This window comes from Simochromis diagramma, unplaced genomic scaffold (assembly GCF_900408965.1).
Source record: "Simochromis diagramma unplaced genomic scaffold, fSimDia1.1 OVJJ01000304.1, whole genome shotgun sequence".
In the NCBI taxonomy this organism is placed as follows: domain Eukaryota; kingdom Metazoa; phylum Chordata; class Actinopteri; order Cichliformes; family Cichlidae; genus Simochromis; species Simochromis diagramma.
The window spans coordinates 4,159,884-4,182,819 of record NW_024387030.1 but is presented as its reverse complement, the minus strand read 5'-3'; the positions used below and the strand labels follow the sequence as shown (position 1 = coordinate 4,182,819).

Below are 22,936 nucleotides of genomic sequence, written 5' to 3'. Positions count from 1 at the left end.
CGGGTCTTTTTCTTTTAGCGTTTGCTTGTGGGGAGCCTAGAACAAGCGAACATGCTGATTAACCCTTTTTTTTTTATTACAGTCTGAAATTAGAGATGTTGAGTAAAATGTTCCCTCCTCTGCAGTTAGGGGGGGCTGTAATCGGGTTGGATGAGCTCCTGGTTAAAAGGCGCGGTAATGACGCGGAGGAGGTTTAACCAACGGGTCTTTCTCTTCTCCTCGTAGGCTGGGCGCACGGCAGAAAGAAAGAAATAGAGAGGGAGCGAGAGGTTTCCTCCCAGATAACTTTCTTCATATATTCAGGACACTGCACCGGTAGCATCTTCAGGTCAAAACTCGGAGAGAGAGAAACCAGCTGTCAGGTCTGCTGCGCGCTGCAAGGTCCGACGGGTTGGAACTCCAAGAAAACATTATTAAACCCGCTGAACACGGTGAGGATCCAACATTATTTTACCTGACTTTACTTTAAGTTTTTAAAACTAACCTGTTCACGGTCACCGAGTCACCGATAGTGCTCTTGTAAATATCACTGAGGTACCATAGGAGGTAACATTTATTTTAATAGTATGTTTTATTATTATTATTATTATTATTATTTGATATGGAAATAGCACAAATAGGCTAAATTGTTATAATTTTCCCGGGTGATCAGGTGCCTGATGCAGAGATTCTTCACCCACAGTACAGAGGACACAAGACACTGCATGCCCTCGCTGACTGGCGAATAATTGTTAATTTGGTTGGATAAAAGCATGTAATCGCCCGAGGATAAAGGCTTTATGAGCCGGCACAATAAAAAGGGAGCGAGGCAGGAATCTCATAGGGAACTTCTAAATAGATCAGTGACCGATTATAGTCGGGATCAGTTTACAATCGCTGTTAAAACAACTAAGTTTTATTAGCTTAAAACTTTAATCAATTAATATTTGATTCTAGTACTTTGTTTCAGGATGCATTAATATGTTGTAATACTTTTAATAAAGCTATAATATAATGATATGAAGTTTTTTTTATTAGATGTGTTTCTGTGGGGGTATTTCTGTGTTTCTATTTATTTTCGAAAGTGCTTAATTTGGCAAGTTTATTTCTAAATTATTGTTTTTGAACTAATATTTATAGCTGAAGTCACTGAAACAAATGAAAGCAGAAATTCACGATTAATGTGGTTGTTGATGGGTGTAAAATGAATTCATTAAAAAAATAGTTAATAGTTATTAAGGAAAAAAAAAGACAAACCAGCCTTGAAGCAAAAACCCCCCTCAAAAAACAATAAATAGAAATGATAAAAATGTAAATTAAACATTACAGGGTTTGGATCAGAGATTTGTATTTTATTAACTATTTTATTAACTCATTCATGAAACCAGTTACCACTCCAGTAGTAAATGACATGACAAGTTTTATGTGGAGGTGCTGGTTTCATCATCAAGGACTGCTGCGGGTCCAGACAGAACAGCCTCAGATTAACCCCACCCAGGCCAATTACCGCATTAAGTTACTCAATTTTGTCCCTATGGCTCAGTAAGTGTTTGTGTATATATGTCTGAGACAGACCAGCTGACACCCTGTATTCTCTTCACTTGGGCACGGCCATCCTTTTTGCTTTGTTTTGTGTATTTGCTGTGAAGTAACTTTCCTTTCAGTTTGGTGGTCATGGCTAAGAGGTCAGGGGTAATTTGGCAGCTACAGACAACCCCCTTCTCACTCTCAGAGAGGCAGGAAACATGCAATTTGCCCTGGAAAAAACAAAACAAACAAACAGCCTCTCCACATGCAACAAAGGAAACATTTTAGCTCAGTTAAGCAATTAAGCAATGAGATAGCAGAGGGAAATGATAAGGCTGGCGCTTGAAGTGGTGGACATCTGATAAAAAGTGTTTTTCCTAAAGAGGCTTTCTTCATGTCCGCATTCTTCCTGTCACTATATGCGCATTTTGGATTGTGAATGTCCAGTTTTAACAATAACTGGAACAACAAGTCATAAATTTGGTGAATATTTTTTCAATAATCACTATTTGGACCAGTGGAAAACATATTAAACTTACTGTTATAGAGGACTAAGAAAAACAATGCATATCTAAAGATGAGCCAGTAAATGTTTTTGCATTTTGCCAGGAAAAAAACTTTGGAAAAGTCTGTCTGTAAAACTGTCAAAGTACCCAACACTGAAGTACGAGCAGTGCAGAAGCACCACAAACTGATTTATGTACTAGGAAATTTTAGGAAATGCTGCAAGGCAACAAAAATGATGTCTACTGAGTGTCAGCCGGCAGTGTTTTGCTTAGTCTTTTCCCCTCTTCCTTAGAGCTCTGTTCTGCTTGTGTTAACCCATTTGTTGTGCGCCTAGTCAATTACTGTTTCTCTCTCACTCTTGGCTTGTTTTTGAAAAAGTGTGCTGCATGTGCAGTCATCTTTATTAGTCACAGTGACTAACTCTGGATGCCCTTTAATTCTTCTTTTTTTTCCAGGGAATAACGAGGATGCTCCTGCCTTTGGCAATCCTACAGCTGCTCCTGACTCCAGCTCTCATGGTAATTTCCCAGCTAATACAGAAAAGCACTGAGAAAAAAAAGTCATTTTGTCAAATTCTGATGTCTAATTTTGCACCCAGGGGCCCAGTGTGGATTACTGGGACTCATGGGGTCCATATGGAGAATGCAGTCGGACTTGTGGCGGGGGTGTGACTGTGAGAACTAGGCGCTGTATTACTCACAGGTAAGTCTTCTGCACATTAACTTTATCCATTTTAATGCATCTTGATGTACATAAATACATGTATAAACTTATAACACACACACACACACACACAGAGTTTTTTCCTGTTTGAATAAAGCTAATTGTGAGGTTCACGGGCACAGACTGTGTATTTTTATTGTGAAAGAATGCCTTGAAGTCACGAGGATGTCGGCTTGTCTTACTTCCAAAAACACACTGCAGGGAGGGGCCCTTTAATATTAAAAGGACGTCTCTGTGTTGTGTGTTGTCGGTTGTCTGCTGAAGAGGATCAGGAAAGGTGAACATTTCGAGCTGCCATTTTTCTGCTTCAGTAGTGGTTTTAAAAGTCAACATTAAATTTTAGGTTTCCTTTGCGGCACACGTGTTGTTACATTTAAGTAACACGTACAGTTTTTCTTTAGTTTTTGGACTGGTTTTTAAAGCTTCTCCTCTCACATGTGACTAATATGTAAGCACGCTCCCAGCTTTTCCCGTAAATGTTGCAGTATTGCTGGGGGCCGTCTGGCATATTGCCATTTGGAAGAAGTACTCAGATCTTTTACAGAGATACAAATATGAGAAAATTGAAGTAAAGATACTATATTACACATAAAACTAGCATTCAAAATTCTACCTGGATATTGGGATTAAACTGGATGGATAGCTGTAGATTTTATTGTTAACTTACTGGCTGAAGGATTTCAGGTGTGTGACAGACTGCTGTGGCAGCACTGACGGATCATTTCATTTTGAGACAAAGAAGTGAATGCTAGGTGAACTGGTGAGAGTAAATAAGCTGTAGTTGAGAATGTAGACAGGAATGATTGTCTGTCTCTCTGTGTTAGCCTTAGATTGGCAACCTGTCCAGGGTACACCCCCGCCTCTCTCCCTTGTGTCACTTCCCCGCTTTGTTTCCTGCATTTCCGCTCTTTTTCTCCAGTGTACCTTACAAAAATAGAGAAAAAAGTCAATCTTAATATAGCCACGCTATAAATAAAACTATCAAAGAGGCTTAAAACAAAAGTCTTCCTATAAAGTAGACGACGGAGTATCTCAGCGGCCTATAATTTAGCTTAATAAACTGAATACCTTTCTAAAAACAACAAGTCTTATTTTCTTTTGCGCAGAAATATTCCCACTAGACAGAACAAGTCTGTGAGGAGCTGTTTTTAACAGCTCTAAGTACTTTGTTTTACTTCATGTGTCATATCTTGTTGCATTTACCTGACCACAAGCTGTTAGATATGTTGTTTTTATCATACAGTGTTGATATAGCTGTTTGTGCATCTTCTACATCTCTGTAGAAGCTTGATGGCAGTGTTTTGATGTCTGATGTCTCTTGATGCTTGTTTTCAACATGTTCGTGCAGTCAGCCAGTGAGTCAGAGCCTTATAGTGAGTCTGTAGCCCTTCTTTAGGAAAATGATGAATAATAGGGAAGAGGTCCTACCCATTGCCAGTCAGATGAACTCTGTCATATCTTGTCTGCCAGGCTTGCTGAATCACTCCTTTAAACACAGTGATTTGAGAGATCCCTCTGTGCTTTACAGGAACTCCCATGTCTCACCATACATTCATTTTAGTAAAAAAAAAAAAAGTACACACATTCATAAGAAAAACAAGCATGATTGGGGTTGTCATTTTGTCAGTCGGGGCTATAATCAGTTTCAATTATGTGCAATCAATAATTTTGCATGAATAACTGCCACTTTTCCACATTTCTGTTTTGTATCATTTTAAACCAAAAGTAGTGTTTAATGCTGCCAATGTGCTGTTTTCCATTATTAAGTGACAAGCCGTTGTTTTGACATGTTTTAGTTTCAGTTCAGGTGTGCTGACAGGAGCATGTCTTGTTTTACGGCTTAAGGCCAGGTACTTTTGAAGGTGACTAAATCATGAATTATCAGCAGTGCTGGAATGGTGAGTGGCGAAACAGTCTGCTATCTCGCAGTTTACTGGCATGTGCACGGATGTCTGTGCAAAACTAGGGCTTAGCAATGTTGTTGTTGAATCTTCTGCTGTGCTGAGAGGTCATTTTTTTAACAGGTACAGATTAAAGAGGAATGTTGTTTAATGTCAGAGCTGAAACTTGTTATTTCTGCTTGTGCAGACAGTCTCTGCTGTATTTGCATACATTCATTGCACCTACTCATTAACTGTTTTTGTCTCGCAATGAGAAGCTGTCAAGTTTTTATGAATATATTGAACCCTTAACAAACTTTACTTGGGAAAGATGTGAGAGAGTTTGATGGGAAGTTAAGGGCAATGACTTTATACTGGATCGTCAGCCCATTTTCAATTCAATTCAGTTCAATTTTATTATATAGCGCCAAATCACAACAACAGTTGACTCAAGGCGCTTTATATTGTAAGGCAGACCCTACAGTAATACATACAGAGAAATACCTAACAATCATATGACCCCCTATGAGCAAGCACTTTGGCGACAGTGGGGAGGAAAAACTCCCTTTTAATAGGAAGAAACCTCCAGCAGAACCAGGCTCAGGGAGGGGCGGTTGGGGTGAGAGAAGGAAGACAGGATTATTTGTGAACATCTTCTTTTAACAGAAAGTCTGTGATACAAATTTAAATGAAGTGGTCATTAAGAAGCACAGAGCATCTAAAGCATCTAAAGAAATGTATCTATGATGTTGTGGAGTGTTTTTAAAGCATAAGGAGTAGTAGAAGCAAGGATAAAAGTCAGTCAGGAGGTCTTAGTCTCTTCTACTCTTGTGGAAATTGCTCTCACTATATCGGGCAGATCAGGGTTCATTCATAAAAGTATTCCATGAAATGTCATGTTCATGTTTTATTTTATTTGCACTCAGGGAGGATGGAGGGCACAACTGTGTGGGACCAGACAAGTCATATCGGTCCTGCAACATCCAGGTGATTACATGTGAAACTAATTTGGTTTTAATGGTCAACCTTTTATTTTCATGTATACTTTTATATTTAGACCTCTAAATTTTTTTTATATATCAAAGGACTTTTTTTTAACACGATAACTTGATAGCAATAATCACTATGATGCACTAAAACCTAAGGCAAATCAAAGTACAAAAGTGTGTTTCTTTCTTAAAGAAGACATTGTAAATATATTTTTTGAATTTGTATTAATTCAAAATACAATACAGTAGTTATTTTAGGATTACTGACCTTTGACCTTTGCTGCATCTCCTTCTTCAACTCAGGACTGTCCAGAGGGATCCAGAGATTTCCGTGAAGAGCAGTGCTCCCAGTTTGATGGGACAGATTTCCACGGGAAACGCTACAAATGGCTTCCATATTACGGAGGTCAGAAACAAAAACAAAGCTGAGAGTTTGCTTTGACAGGCCATATTATGTATACTATTGACTGAATTTTCTTGTGACATTTGCCAAGCACCAGCTATTTGTGAGCATTTGTATTTCTAAGTTCTTTAAATTGTTAAAATCAGCCTTATTTCTGTGATAGCTGAGAACCCCTGTGAGCTGAACTGCATGCCAAGAGGGGAAAACTTTTTCTACCGCCACCGCAGAGCCGTGATTGATGGTACGCCCTGTCACCCAGGGCGGACGGATATCTGTGTGGATGGAGTGTGCAGGGTAGGATGCCCCGCCAAATATTGCGCACACACTTGCACACACACAAAGAAATTATTATCTGACAGGTGACGAAAACAGAGAGGGTAGGAAGGAGGTTTGTGACATCTAAATGTAATTCTATGTTTTCCAACTTGTCCTGAAAATGTCCTGAAACCGTAACTTATTATTACTCCATACTTCTTGAGAAAGAGTATTAATAATTCTAATAATAAGTATTCTTTTCTGTTGGTTATAGGTTATGTAACGGGAAATTTATTGTATTATTTTAAGTGGTAAACTTTCCAAATATGAGTGTACTGTAAGTTCTTTAGTCTCAACATGCTCCTGTTGGCTTCTCCTCAGCACTTACCCCCAGGGCAATCCCTGCTGACATTTTTACCCCGGTTATACCTGACACGAACGTGTGATTTGTATCTGGGGTTTCTATGTGGACAAGAAAACACGTGTTAAAGCAATTTATAATTGCACATAACACAGTTATATGCAGTCGTAATAGCTACATGCAGTGGTTAACGCACAAAAACACACAAAAGATCCCTGGTTTGAGAGCCAGCCTCAATGGGGAGCAAGCTAGTCTACTCCTAGTGTTGGCCCAAGCCTGGATAAATGGGAGGGTGGTGTCAAATAAAATATGAAAATCCATCCGCTGTAGTGACCTCTTGGGAAACAAGGAGACAGCTAAAAGTACTCCTTGAACTAATGTACTAAATGTAATGTACTAAAAGTACATTATCTTATACTTGCATGCAGAATACGTAGTGACCAGCAGAGGTCAAAATCTATTTGGGAAAACATGATTGATAAAAATATATTGGTTGCAATTTAATAAATGTGTGCATGAACATTTCAATGATAAAGTTAACTAAGTTGCAAGGCACATATTTTGTAGTTCTGCTCTCTGCCCTGTAGGTGGCAGCTCAAATACCATACAGTATGTATAACATATGCAATTTGGTGTTTACCACACACTAAAGGAATGTGAAGAGCTGTAGAGGTCTTATTTAAAAAATGCAACACATAGCCTGATATGAGTTGCCAGTTAGGTCTAATGATTTGATTAGTCTGCCCATCCATGATTTGGGGTTTGCTTATGCAGTATCACTTCGTTAATCAGACAGGACACAATCAGTGGAGCTGAGCAGCAGGATGAAAGATTAGCTTCACTCTGTATAACATCAAACACTTCTGCTCTTGTTCTTTTCTCATGCAATTATTGCTGCAACTTTTTCCTCATGAGTAAACCTCGTCAATTTAACCTCTGACTTCATGTCTCTATCACCTTCCCTGAAGGGAACAGCTGTCCCAAATCCACTCTTTTCTCGGGTCTTTATTTATTTATTTTCAATTATTTCACCTCCAACCATGTTTTTCTTCGAACTACACGTTTCACAGAAATAATGTTTTAGCACATATATTCTCGGGACATTTGCTCAGCAGATGATTTCTAATCTCCCTCTATTATAGTGGAGCAGTGACTTTGACAGTTGTCATACAAAGACAGGAATTTTACAAGATGAACACATCAGATTTTTATTAAGATCAAGATTTAAAGTTTTTAAATGATGTTATTTGTGCTTGTTTATATCTGCAGAAGACAACCCAAATGACACAGAATACAGGTTGAGGTGAACTGTGGTTTTCATCTTCTTTTTTGATCATTTTTTCCCAACTTTTCCTTTCCTCAGCGTATGGGCTGCGACAACATGCTGGAGTCTCCTCAGCAGGAGGACCCCTGTCTGCAGTGTGGGGGTAACGGCCAGTCCTGCTACCGCGTCAAGAACAGCTTCACTGCCCGCCACCTGCCAACCGGTATGATTCATATTATAATTTGGTCACGCTTACTCCCAAATGATATGCCAAATGATATATGTACCCAACATGTACCTGATAAATGTCATAAATCATCATCATCTAAATATGTGTCATTTAAATCCTCTCCTGAAGTTTAAACCCCAGTTTCTTCTTTTTTGCCACTTTTATTTCAGGCTACAACCAGATGTTCATCATCCCCGTTGGAGCCACCACCATCAGCATCAGAGAGACACATGCCACACGTAACTACCTCGGTAAGTGTGTGTCAGACCTTTTAGAAAACACACTACAAGATAATCAAAAATAATTGACATTTACAACTTCTTTACAGCTATCAAGAATCTACGTGGAGAGTACTATCTCAATGGCCACTGGGTAATTGAGTTTTCCAGAGCCACACCTATTGGCGGCACCATGCTGTACTACCAGAGAGGTGCTGAGGGCGACAGTGTCCCTGAAACCATCATCGGCCGTGGCCCCACCACCGAACCACTTGTTGTTGAGGTAAAAAACAAATGACCATTCATGATCAAATAGACTTCACAGGGTTATAAATATGAAATTGTAGAATGCACTCCACACACACAATGGTTGTGCTCACAGGTGTCAAGTTTGTTTTGGTTCTTATACAACGACCCACGGTCTGGTCTGCACTGGTCTCAGCTTTCCATCCTCCCCTCTCTCGTCTCCTGCCTCACTAAAAGGGGAAAAAGACTGTCATCAGTCCAAATGCCACCAGCTGTGTTCTCACCTGCCTCGCTGGCACCGCCCCGTTGAGCTCCCTCCCCTGCAGCTGAGCCAGGGACCACACCTCCGCCACAGAAATATATGAGAAACATTTCCAGAAAAGAGAAACATTTAGTTTCTTCATGCCATAAGTGTTTGTTTAAAATTTTAAACTTAAGGTAGCGTTTTGGATGTGTGGATAAAAGTAGGAGTTAAAATTAACCCTGTTCCCTCAGCTGATCAGCCAGGAGCCCAATCAGGGAGTGGAATATGAATACTACCTTCCAAATGGACGCTCCAGAGAGGGCTACTACTGGAGCTATGGATCCTGGTCTGCTTGCAGCAAAGAGTGTGGATCAGGTTAGACTGCAACTTTTATTTGTTGCCAGCATAATTTAATTTAAAATGTTTTAAACATCCTTGTTTTTGGACAGTATAATAGCTCCATACCTTCCTTTATCAGGCTACCAGTCTCGTTTGGTCTTCTGTTCAATCGACAATGAGGCCTATCCTGACTATCTCTGTGCTTCTCTGCCGAGGCCACAGAGCAACCGTACATGCAATCCTCAACCATGCCCACAAATCCGCAGGTAAGTAATGCTTAAACTTCTCAAATGAAATGTGTTATTTCAGTAAATGTAAGCTAAATTTTAGACGTTTCCAGAGTTTACTTTGCTCCACTCTGAATGAATGAATTTAAAGAGTACCATAAATAACTCCCAGAGCAGCATTTTGACTGTTGTTGGTATGTTATGCCTGTCTGAAAGGATGGCGTACCTGTATCCACCACAGTTGTTGAGATCCTCAAAGAGGCCTAGAGCCTCTGTGTTCAGGTAACCCATGTTCAGTGGTCGTAGAGGAGTTTTAGGTGACTGCAAACACCGGGGGAAGATCTAAATAATTAAACACTTTCACTTATTTCCTTGAAAAGATTCTTTTATTAGCTCTCTTAGATCATTTCCATACTTTCTGTCAAACAAACACTTTTACAACGAATCATTTTTGGCTACTTGTCCCTAAAATTGGGCTGAAAATATCAAAAATGACCAGAAATGTTATAAATGTTGATTGAAAGCGCGATCTCTCCCCCTTTAGAAGTGTTTGACTCTAGTCAAGTCCGTCTTTAGTGCAAAGTCTGTCCTGTCCATGTGAGATAAGGATGAAGGCATGGGGCAACTGTCCAACTCAGAGATCTCTTTTCAACCTTTTAATGACCCTCATTTACCTTAGACAACATCCAGCACTTTGTAAAGTGAATGATGGATGATTGGATGTAGCATTCCCCCCCAAAGAGCCAACTCTTCTTTAACCTTTAAGCTGTGGCACCTGTGTCTGATTCCTGAGCTGGGCTGCTGCCTGATCTCTTCAGCAAACTGTAAAGCTCTCTGTTCCTGTGCAATATTGTAGCCAATGTGTTGTGAGGCGCTTAGAGGTTAAAGATCGTCATGCCGTGGGTGTTGGGGATTGTGTACTTTTCAGGCTGGGACACGGCAGTAGTGCTAAGTAGTAAATAGTCGCTTTAGTCTATGACTTTCTGGTATTTCCTGCTTTCTTTTCTTTCATGCTGCTGCAGCTTAGAAACCTGAGATGTTTATGTAGCTCAAGTGACTCTAACTGCACCCTCAGTATCCATTAAAGTTAACACCTAAAGCCAGAATCAGTAGATGCTTAATTTGCGGAGATGCGGGGAATTAAATGCCGTTTATTGCTGCTTTCACTTCTGCCTATGCTTCTAGCAGCCCCATTAGTGCCAGTTCTAAGCTATTATAGTGAGAAAAACACTGTCTGAGGTTCATCTGGGATCAGCTGGTGTCTCGACGTCTGTCTCTGAAAGTGTTGTTATCAGTGTGTATGTGTCCAGTAGTTTAGTAGTTTTTCTAGCTGCATGTGAGAGGCTTTGTTCAAACAGCAGCGCAGCCTTTTAAAGGCATTCGGAGGTTTCATTCCAAACAGCGATTTGCATCAAATATGAAATAATTATTGAATTTGTCAGTCAAAAAAAAAAAAAAAAATGCTGATATGTTAACACAAATAGGTTTAGCATGTAGGTCATAGGTCAAGTTATTCTGCTCATTTAAAAAAAAAAAAAGTAAAATAAATGTCTTTGTATTTCTCACTGCTGAAAATTATAACGCTTCTTTCCCGTATTAGTTTATCCATGCATCCAGCCAAAAATAACATTTAAAATATATACATAATCTACTAAAGATTTTATGGAAGACTATGTCCCAGGTCAGGTACTGATGAAGAAATGTTTACGTTATAGTTAAAGTAAAACGTAAAAAAAAACTGCTCTGAAGAGCAGTGAAGTCAAACTGGACAGTATTTGTTCAACTCATTTGTTTTTCCTGATTTTGGAACGAAACTCTTCCCATCACTCCTCTTGGCTGAAGCTGCGTATGCTGTATGTTCAGCTGTACAGTGTCTATATCAGCAGCAAAGAGACTGACTCCTGTTTCTTGTCTTTTGGTGGTTTTCTCAGCTGGCAAACTGGGGAGTGGAACGCCTGCTCAGTTACCTGTGGTGGAGGCTCTCAGGTGCGCAGTGTGCAGTGTGTTTCCAATGATGTCTCGGGACCCCGCGTGGTGGAGGATGCCATTTGTGCTGCTTACGCTGACGCTCCTCCTTCTCTGCAGACCTGCAACATGCAGAAATGTGCTGAGTACCATGTGACTGGCTGGAGTGCGGTGAGCAAACTGTAGAACTCCATTTAAATCCTGGTAAAAGACTTTACAAATAAGTTAAATAAAGAAAAAATACAACCAGCACAGAGTAAAAATGTGGGAAAGGATATCAACAAAGTAGAACTTTAAGAGCATTCACATTTATCAAGAGAATTTCTGACAGTTTCTGGCCGTTGTGTCGATTACTTTGGGAAAAAAAAAAAAAATAGGCTGCATACTTAAAAGCCTCTGACTCTGGGAACAAATGTAATATATTGTGAGAGTGAAGATGGTACTAATTGCAGTCCCTAAACCAGCCTAAACAAAGATTTATCCATAAATAATATGTTAATCAAACTAACTACAAAGCAGAGAAGCTGGTTTTTGCTTTACTGAGCTATAATAAACACTGGTATCTAATCTACACTCTGTTAGAGTAATTTGTTTCTAGAAAAAAGTGGCTTACCTCAACTCAGTTCAATTCTGTTTTTTAATATAGCACCAAATCACCAAAACACAGACCTCAAAGCACTTTCTACTGTAAGATGCCATAGTATTCTGGAAACAGCCCTCTATGAGCAAACCTTGGCGATGGTGGGAAGCAAAAAAGTCCTAAATGTAAAATTACATGATAAGCACATTTGACTATAAGGTTAAAATACCACACAAACATGTAAGGTTGGGTTATATTTAAAATTTTTCATCTTTCTTGGGTCTTTATAAAAAAGCGTAATCGATGCACTTGATATATAATCCTTGTGTTTGCAGTGCTCAGTGACCTGTGGTTCAGGTCAGCAGACCAGAGAAGTGACCTGTATGGGTTCAGATGGTACGAGGCTGGATGAAACATCCTGCAGTGCTTTGCTACGCCCGGCCACTGTCCAACGATGTGAGATGGCCCCCTGCCCCCAACAGATCAGCTGGCACGTAGGAGATTGGGGACTGGTAAACCTGATGCACACATGCAACCAAACAAGGACTCATAAATGTAGTTATAGCAGCTGTATGGGTGAAAAACTCTCCATTTTCCTGCAGTGCTCTAAGAGTTGTGGATCTGGCTCACGAGAGCGCCGGGTGATCTGCTCTGATCAGGAGAGGAACCTGTACCCTGTGGACCAGTGTAACACCCAGCCCAAACCACTCACAGTGGAGCGCTGCAACACCCAGCCCTGTTACAGCCCACAGGGTGAGCAAATGCTAACTAAGCAAATAAACAATGCACCTGTTTTTATTTTATTTCTCAAGTTGTTAAATTTCCATTTACTTAATAGACTGCATTCTATAAATACCACGTGCAAACTTGCATTTAACATTTTGTGACTGCTGCCAGTCTTCAGTTAAGTTGCAATTGCATGCTTACACTGTTCTGCGTTTGTTTTATCCACACTTTGTGCAGTCGTCCCCAGCATTCAGGACCCACGGGGACATGACAACACTCAGATTGGCTTCCAGCCTTATGTGCCAGATCACGCAACAGGTTAGACTCTACCTCTCAAAGACATCTCATAATCACATCAGCATTGAAAATAAGCTAGTACGTAAGCATTTTCAGCTATGTAGTTACTCAGAAAGTAAACAAAAAACCACTGAAAAAGCCCAATGTGACATCACCAAGGTAACATCTTGTCAGCCAGTTATTAACAATTAAAACTACCAAAACATACCATCTTCTTATTATGGTTGGAGCATTAAAAGCTAATTGTAGGTGTGATTGCCCTGCTGTTGCTCAGCATCCCCTCTTCTCTGCTGATATAACTTCTGTCACTTTGTCCCCAGCAACCCCTCCACCCCCCTTCATCCCCATTCAGCCTGTCCCAGCACTAATTATCTGGGCCTGATTGACATGTTTTTATGGTTCCATGGTCATTGTTGGCCTGATTAAAATATTTCTGAAGCACTGAAGTGTGCTAGTGCTGGCAGTGGCGTTTCTGGCATGTTCAGCATCATGTGCTGTCCCAGTGGTCAGGAATTTTAAGTTTGACGTCTTGTGTGTTTATTTCCCTTCAGATTGTTACGGCAGATTGCTGATCATGATTTCTTTTATAGATTCCTCTGCTTTGTTAGCCCATAAACAAAAGGAGTATGGACTTTTTTGTTCTTCAGCATCCTGTACAGACTCACTGTGTGGTCTCAAACACAATGACAGACTATTGTTTATTCAACCGATGTGTGAACGTCCCTATTGCTTGTATGGTGTTGTCTTGTGAACCATGGTGAACTATGGGGTCTGTTTTGCATGTACAATGCGTGAATTCACCACTCACTTGGCTTTGCCTGTAGCCCGCAGGCCTGAGACAAGAGATCCAACCCAGACGAATACAGTCTACGACCCTCACAGCTCCGCCCCGGCTCTCCACTGCAGCCAGTCTTATTATGGCTGCTGCTCAGATGGGCATACTTCAGCCAGAGGCCCCCAGGGTCTGGGTTGCCCATCAGCTCCAGCTCCCTCTCCTGTCCCAACATCCTGCATTCAGACCAGGTATCCACCTGCACTCTGTCATTGCACTGCAGTTGAGGTCATATGCAGAGCCTTTTTTTTTTTTTTTTTTAAGGTCGCTGACTTGGTTACTAACCAGGGACTATGTGGCATTATACGTGACCAGAAGCTCAAACTTTTAATACCAACTGTTCTTGCTCTCTTCCTGTTCTGTGTGTCAGTTATGGCTGCTGTGAAGATGGTGTGACGGCTGCTCAGGGCCCCAATAAGGAAGGCTGTGCGGAGTATGTGAACCCTGCACCAACTGTAAGCAAAAGCACACAAAAGTCTGAATGAATGAATTAGTCAAATGTCAGTCAAATTTTTTTTAAAGAATAGGAAAATATTGCCTTATTTCATGTGTTATGCCTTTTCAGGTTACACCTTCTCTCCCTACTGAGAATGCAGTAGAATGCCGCACCACCACCTATGGCTGCTGCTATGACCGCACCACACCTGCAGGAGGACCCAATGGGGAGGGCTGCCCCAATCCTCCAAATTATAGTAAGTTTTCTAAACTCAATGAAGAGAAATCTTTTTTTATTTTTATATTATTTCCAGTTAAGATATAATTTTGTGCTGTTGGTTACTGAGATGCTCCAATTTAGAGGTCACTCTAACAGTCGCTTTTATCCAGTTGATCTAGATCACCTGCATCTCATGGGCATGATTGATATATTGGCCATGATGGTGTTGTAGCAATTGGCAGTCATAATATGAGAAGAAATGATCAGACAGAGAAACAAAAAATGGTATGCAGCAGAGGACGTTTACTGAGTACAAAACATGGGAGTTTTTTCATGTTTACTCCTCAGGCCCCATAGTGCTGTAGTAAGAAAACTGACTATAAACAAATATGTGACTGCAGTAAACTGTAACATTTTAGTAGTAATACTGAACACAAACATTCAAATTATACTTGATAAAAATACTATAATATTGTTTTTCCTCTGTATTTGCACAATACATCTATGCAAGACAGCCCTGTTTGAGAAAATGCTTGACAATGACAAACAGCTGATCTGCATTGTGTTGTCTTTGTGCAGTTGAGCGATCAATCTGCTCCCTGCCCCGTGCTGCTGGCTCCTGCAGCAGTTGGGTGTCCCGGTACCACTTCGATGTCATCTCCTCCAAATGTGTGCACTTCTGGTATGGAGGATGCCACGGCAACAGCAATAACTTCATGACCCTAGCAGAGTGCAAACGGGCATGTCCACGACCTGCACCCAGCCGGCAGGCCCCGCAGCCTGCAGCTCCCTCTGGAGAGTCTACAAGAACCGCAGCTGGAGAACACAGCACGACTGGAGCAGAGACCTCAGCTGGAAGAGGATCTACAACGGATGGGCGGTCACGCAACATGGGGAGGATTTTCATAGTCCAGCGTGGCTCGACCAGCAGCACCAGCAGACAGGCTACAAGCGCAGCCACTAATGCCCACAGAGGTAGAGTCTACCTGCGGGTACGCCGGCCTTCACATGGCACAGCTGCACAGCACACCGGCCCAGCTGCGAGGTAAGACCCCAAAAACCCAGGGAGAGCAGTGAAAAGCTAACCCTACCCGATCCAACCCCACTACTACCACTACTGGCCTCGTAATGCTGTTCAGAGCCTTCTAATTCATGCTGAAGGAGCCCCAGTTCACTCTACCCTGCAGGGCCAAAGAGTGTGCTATAGGAGATGGAAACGCAATCAAAAGACAAATCATGTGCCTCATTCACCCATCCTGGAAATATGACGGTGGAGCTGAAGCAACCAAAAATCATATATAAGCAAATTATATTTTATGCAATCCAATTTTTTTTTTTTTTTTTTTTAACTTTCTTTAGTAAAGTCTATCAGGGAACAAAACGGAGAACATAGCTTACTTAGTCTTACCCTCCATGTGGTTAAGCTCTCTTTCTGACACAGCAGATGGAGGGTGTGTCATTTTCCTGTAACATCTGGTGTAACAAAGCACACCTCTGACCACACCCAACCTCACCCACAAGTAAATCAGGCTGTGTGCTTTCCAGCCTGGTGTTGAGTTTCAACAACCTTTCCCATTTTTCCTGGATTTTGTTCAACAAAATACTTAATGTACTGTGCTTCTGTGTAACATGCCGTCTTTGTAGACTCTTTCGATGCTCATATAATCTAAACTCTTGCTTTAAAATGAAGCCACAGCTCTTTCCAGCTCCACAGACCTTCACTCTCACACCTGCTTATGTCGCAACACCTCATTTCTTCCTTTAACCTCAACCAAATCAAGAAGAAGTCACCAGACCTCACACACCTTATATGGACATCAACGCTGTTTAATGCTTCTGGGACTCACTGCTCTCTGTCAGTCATTATTGTTGGTGCTTATTTGTGCATGCTACCTCTCTGTGTCAGTAACCACCATCACGTCTGTGCTTTGGTGTCTTCACCTAAATGTCATGAAATCAAACTAATAAAAATTCTGCTGTGATAATTCAGTCATCCTATGTGTGTGGTCCCTAAATCTCTCTTTCTTGTTTAGATGGTATTAGATTTAGATTTCTTTAGTGGTGTTTGGGTATTTTACATGAAAGGTGTCCTTGTCTCTTTTGTATGTTCGTAGTATTTTGTATTTGGGTTTTTTTTTTTTTTGCACTTTTTGTCTCGTCACTTTTTGGGCTGCATGTGGATTTCTCTCTTCTCTGAGCTATATCTGACAAACTCTTGAAGCCAGGTTGTGGGCGCTCTTTATGCTTGCTTTGGTGGCTGCTGATAAAAGTACCAACAGTGGAGCATAAAGTGACTTTTTTTTTTTCTCTTCCAAATGTCTCTTCCTTTGTCCTTTTTCCTTTCACATTTCCTTCTTCCTGTTCTCTTCTCCTTTGTTTTCCTTCTGTTTCCTTTCCTTTTATCACTCCCTATTCTTCAGCTTGACTCTGGGGGGAGTAACGATTGATAAGACGGACCCATCCACAGTCGAGGCTTTAGTTGGCCAAACAGTTGTGCTGCCCTGCCGAGTCAGCCCTCCACCTTCCTCCACCGTTGTCGTGGAGTGGAGGAGGGATGGTATACCTCTATCAACTCACAGGTATGTAGAGAAACGTACTCAGTGACTTAATTTACATTCAAGTTGTTTTTCCTGTTGCTATTTTTATTTATATCTATCTTTTAATTACATTTAGGCATCACCAACAGCCCAATGGCTCTCTGTTAGTAGGTCCTGTCTCTAAGCTGGACTCTGGCTGGTTCCTGTGTGTGGCCACTCGAGAACGAGAGAGAGACCACCGCTACATTTACCTGGCTGTCTCAGGTAATTACATTTCAGCCACAACCTCTATGGTCAAAACAAGACTGGTAGGTTCACTTGCAGATAATTATATCTGAAGTTAAGTTAAGATACAAAGTAGTGGAAGAATTTGGAAAACATTACTATGACAGTCCAAACAAACTGATATATGGGACATGATCTGAATTACATATTCTTATAGTTGATGTCAACAGAGTGACTTTTGCTGACAAAGGGGAAATGGCATATTTTGGAAGAGGCTCAGAGTGATAAAGATCTTTTAATCGATCAATTCAAGCCTGGAAAAAGTAAAATCTACCTGAAGAAATGTTTCAAAATTCCTATAGAGGGGTCTCAGATGGTCTCAATTGAGAATCTGTGTGAAATTACATCCTATATATACTATGGAGTCTGTGTGAATGTAACATTTTGCTTCAATAAAAAGACAAAAGTTGTAAAAATTTGCGCCTGATTGTAAAGGGGTCAGTTGGGAGGCTGATTTTTCATGGAATGACGTTCTCACACCCTGATATGCAATCGGCTAATTGGGGCTGGATTCGGTCAAACTGCTAATTTGACCGACTTTGACCCCAATTAGTCTGTCACATGAACATGTAGAAAGTTTGGGGTAAAGCTCTGATGTCATAGGTTGTGTCAGAACATGCTGATCTTGCAAAGTCACTTGGTGTTTATGCAATGACATTGTGCAAGTGCTCACTCTGTGTGTTGAATTGTTTGCGAGCATTCATATGTGCTTGTGTTTGTGTATTCGGCCACAGAGGGACCATCTCCTACCTCTCTTCCCAGAGACGGTCCATTTGCAAGGTGAGAAGAATATCTGTGGATCTGTGCACCCGAAGATGGTTATTTACAGTTTCTGGAGATATTAAGAGCTCAGGCACATGGAAACCTCAGTATTCTGATTTATTTCCAACAGTATAAATGAATCACTTCACATTGTCTTTGCTTCCCTGTAATTTCTGTCAGGTTCAGTATTGAGCGCTCAAGCTCAGCCCAGGTGGAAATGCGAGCAGGACAAACTGCCAGACTGCCCTGCACTGTTGTCCCCTCCTCAGCTCGGCAGTCTGTCAGCATTGGGTGGACTAAAGATGGACAGCTAATCAGTGATCCCAGGTAATAATTGAAGAAATTCAGAAATTTATGAACCCTTTATTAAAAACATTGCTAGCAGTGAAAGTTCTTTGATTTTATTCACCGGTCTTACTTCTTACTATTACTATTAGTATTTTTATTTTTGAGATCTATTACCGCTGTGATGTCAGTTAGCATAGCTCAGTTATTTAGTCCACTTTATATATAAATCTGATTCAAGCTGAACTTTGGAGTCTAAAGAAAATAACCTGATCTGTCTTTATCCATGTGAGATTGTTTTATTATCCAAGAGATGCAGACACTGTTAAAGCCAGCTTGGTATAAATTGCCCTGGTTTGCCTGTTAGGGTCTCGGTAGTTTATCATTTTAAACCATAAAAACGAGTCATTTACGAAGAAGTCTGTGTAAACTGAGGTCCTGTCTGATGGCTGTGCTGCAGGTTTACTCAGCATTCAGATGGCACCCTCATCATCGGCCCTCTGAAGTCTGATGACTCTGGTGTCTACACATGTACAGCCTCCAACCAGCAGCAGCTGGAGCAGCGACAGCTGCAGCTCAGAGTCCAGCGTGAGTTTTATTTATAGCCTCATCATTTTTTTTTTATTTTTTTTTTAAACATGTACCATTTGGATGCTTGTGTGCAATAGATACATAGATAGGTAGCTTATCAAACTCAGAAGGGAAATTATGATTGTAAGACTGAAACCCAATGCTGCAGTTTCAGATAATCACCAGCAGAGATCAGTAAATGTCACTGACTGCCTGATTCTCTCTCTGCTTGCACTGTTCAAATACAATGAACAGCACTGAAATAGTGTATGAGTGTGTGTTAATAGACATAAACTGTAGTAGAAATCTCATAGAAATATATTAACTAAATTACTATTAAACTAAACTAAATTATTATTATTTTATTATCCAAAACCATATTTTAAGTCTAACACATATTGTAAACACCAAATAAACACTAATCCAGTTTATATGATCCAGACCATGAACATATTATTTATGAATTTACATTCCTAAGATTTTACAGCTGAGTTGATCACATAATAAAGAAATTTATTTCTCTGTCAGACCAATAAACTTGTGAAATAAGTGTTATGAGGAAGTAGGGCTGTGTAGTTTATTTAAAATCAACAATTATACATCAGATAGTAAACTAATATAAAACTGGAGTGTGATTATTATTGCTTATGAAACATTCCTTTATTGTTAATAATTTGCTTAAATGTTTTGGTCTTTTGGTTGTTTAGAATATGCACTGTAAAAAGGGTGGGTGTAATAGCTAAGCTGTTTTTTTTTTTTTTTTTTTTTTTTTTTTTTTTTTTTTCTTTCCCTGTTTAATTTAAGTATTTGTTGACCAATTTTATTTTGGGGTATTGTTGTTGTTATTGCCTTTAAAAAAAACATTTTACCCATAGGGCAACACCCAGGATAAAACTGTAAAAACTGAATATGAGAAAAACGTGACATTAGTGATCTTTTCTCTTGGTTTCTTTGTCCAGCTGATCTGAAAATCACAACTGCTCCCAATAACATCCAAGTGTCAGAAGGCAGCACGGGCATGCTTCCCTGTGTGGTGTCAGGAGACAACGTCAATATAGGCTGGTCAAGGTGAAAAATGACATTGTTATTACTTTATTAGACATCATTAAGAATAAGTGGAAGAGATGCATGAAACATCTGTTAAACTGTCTGATTTTAGGTTGTATAGCATTCAAAAAGAATCCCCAATAAAAGTAAAAATGACCCAAAAATACACCCTATAACTTTAACGACTTAAATGTTAAATAAGGTGATATTTGTCTACAAAAAATATATATAAATCCAGTTCTTGTTGTCATCAACACTGACATTATTTACACTTTCATGGCCCTAAAATCCAGAAATAAAGCCATGAGATGTATTTCTGTTACTTGCAGTTACAGAGCACGCATTTAAAAAGAGTGAACTGATTTTTAATTTAAGTGCATATTGAATGCATTTAAATAATGTACCTAAACCTTTCCTGTTGCTCTCTTTAAATACAGAAATGGTGTACCGGTGCGTCCAGATGGGCGCAACATCCTCTTGTCTTCTGACGGCAGCCTGATCCTTAATAATGTCAAGCCTTCTGATCAGGGCACGTACACCTGCAACGCTTACACCGGCATTTACTCTGTGAGCGCCACAGCTGAAGTAAAGGTCATTAAAGAAACGCAGCAAGGTGAGAACGCTAAATCAGCTCAGACCTGTTATCTGCACTGCAGAGGGAAAGTAGAAAAACTGAACTTGGAACTGACTTATTTATTCGCCACGATGTCATCATGTATTTATTTATTTATTTTTTAGCTTGAGTTTAAACAATGATTTTGCTTTAACCCTTTAAAGTCAAGTGTATCATATTTTATATGTGAGTGACTTTGAATTCTTTAGATTTCTACATCACCAGTGTGAGTTTTCCTCCTGGAAAAAAAACAACAAACTGCACGGTACATTTTTAAGAAATCAATTGCAGAAAAATGACTGAATATTATCTACATTTTAACAGATTAAAATGATTTAAATTAATTTGATATATGCAAATTAATATCTAATAAATTTTTATTTCATCATAAGCACTCCACTTAAAAAAAGAAATTGAATTTTCTGGCAAATATTTCATGGCTCAGGCTTTAAATTTTAATGTTGTGGGTTTTTTAATTTTTTTTAAAATTTTTTTTAAATTTTTTTTTTTTTTTAGCTGTTTTGGAAGTATTTAAAGATCCACAAAGGATCAAAGCAAAAAAAAATTAAAAGATTTAACAATACATTTTTATACAACATAAACAAGACAGCTGTTTAATGCAGAGAACAAACAATTACAAATAAAGTGTAGAACCATAAAAAGTGTTATATGTAGCTTGATTAATCTGTTGTACTTATATTTATGTGACTCTGACCCTGTCTACTGTGCCGCTGCAGGCGCTGATGTCCCGCCAGAATGTGTGGACCAGTCTGACCTTGCCAACTGTGAGCTGATAGTTTACGCCCGACTTTGCTCCAACTCGTACTACTCCAGTTTCTGCTGTGCCAGCTGCACCAGGCATTCACAGAAGAAACGACAGGTTTGGTCGACCAGGTTAAAGCCACAGAGGGTGTAAAAACTATGTGATGTGTGGTGGTGGACACTGGGGTGGGATCTGAATTCCCATTTAGATTCTAAAAAAACTCGAGCTGTCGACTACGAGCTGCTGCATTTGCCAAAAGGACTCAAAAAACCCTGAGCAGATTGTACAGAAATGTATTTCACTATTGCAATCTTAAAAAAGGGACGGATCACTGTAGATGCACAGTAGTTAAAGCTACAAAGTAAGTGGTGTTCAGGGAATCTTATGGAACGATAAAAGATGGGCCTTAAAATATAACGTAAACCTGTAAAGTCTGAATGTGATGAGACGATGAACTCGTTCTTACTCTGCCACACCTTTTAAAATGAGTTATGCTCTCACTTGATCTATATATTCTCTGTTTTTTGAGAATCGTGATGATAATAACTCTTATATATGTTATTTAAAAAGCTGAAATTACTTTTTTCATGCCAGTAAATCACTGATACAAGGCTGCACTCATTGCTGCTTCTGTATCATATAATGAAACTCTACAAGACTTTTCCACTATTTTTTTTATTTCTATGTAATTATTTGACAATAAAGGTCATATTTTGATAAAAACTTTGGTTGACTTCAATGACTGTACGTTATACACATGTGCTGAATTGTTCCAGTTTCTACCACAAGGTGTCGCCCAACATGAGAACCACGGTTTCTCATTCACTTGATGGAAACTGAATATGAACATAACTGAACCTTCACTGGAAAATAATTCAGTGACATCTCTAAATTTATTAGAGATGTTTTTCCACTGCATATTGCAGTATCTATTCCAACCGTCAAGTCAAGCAATGTCTAACAGTAAGAATAAACATTTGTAACATCTCTCAGCAATCAGCTTTTTTTGCTCTTGTGTTGTTTTCATAGACATAATTTAACCACTTACGTTCTAGCTTTAAGATGGATTTGCTGGCTCTACAAACAAAACAATCTTTAGCTAACAATCAGTATTTAATCTCCTGGCCGTGGTGTATATTTGTGGAGCGTTCTCCTTATATCTTTAATATTTTTTAGTACAGTTGTGAGCTATAGTATGGCAGACAGACAATAAATGGTATAGTGCAATATTTTACTTAATGTAGCCATTAAGTAAAATAAAACTCATTGTTTAATAATCTTTATATTTACAGTTCAGGTCCAAGGCTTTGCCCATTAGGATGTTATAAAAAATAATCTGGCCCTTTCCCTAAGATTATGGAAACACAACCTCAGACAAACATCAGGTTATGTCATGTTATTATTTAACAAAAAGTGAGCCAACATGAAGAGGTCATTTGTGAACTGATCAATTGCAAGTGTGAGCTTCTTTATAAATGCAAACATTTAGGAAGCTTGCTGGTCTGGAGTGTTCTGGTGCTGATCTGAGACAAGCAACTGTTGCTGCCCTTCAGTTTGGGAAAATGTATGAGGTACTTTACAGACAATCTGAAATCCATCTCGCTACAGTGACGAGACAAAACATTTGC

At 39.7% G+C, this 22,936-nt stretch overlaps 1 protein-coding gene across 2 annotated transcripts; it reads left to right on the top strand.

Annotated features, from left to right (window-relative positions):
* Positions 1-197: 197 nt before the first annotated feature.
* paplna (papilin a, proteoglycan-like sulfated glycoprotein) lies at positions 198-22,031 on the top strand. 2 transcript variants are annotated; one of them, XM_040041386.1, is made up of 28 exons: positions 198-431; positions 2,469-2,531; positions 2,612-2,715; positions 5,543-5,603; positions 5,909-6,011; positions 6,172-6,302; positions 7,988-8,111; positions 8,288-8,368; positions 8,446-8,618; positions 9,077-9,200; positions 9,304-9,430; positions 9,608-9,673; positions 11,323-11,527; positions 12,272-12,448; positions 12,539-12,689; positions 12,900-12,980; positions 13,784-13,982; positions 14,162-14,246; positions 14,357-14,483; positions 15,026-15,491; positions 16,867-17,025; positions 17,120-17,247; positions 18,003-18,048; positions 18,211-18,357; positions 18,776-18,903; positions 19,845-19,953; positions 20,370-20,545; positions 21,283-22,031. In XM_040041386.1, exons 2-28 carry the CDS (start codon positions 2,481-2,483, stop codon positions 21,459-21,461), a joined length of 3,708 nt encoding a protein of 1,235 aa, XP_039897320.1. In that variant the 5' UTR covers positions 198-431; positions 2,469-2,480; the 3' UTR covers positions 21,462-22,031. The 2 variants fall into 2 exon arrangements, with proteins under 2 accessions (XP_039897320.1, XP_039897319.1); XM_040041385.1 differs by lacking the exon at positions 9,608-9,673 and having other exon boundaries at positions 209-431.
* Positions 22,032-22,936: the final 905 nt, after the last annotated feature.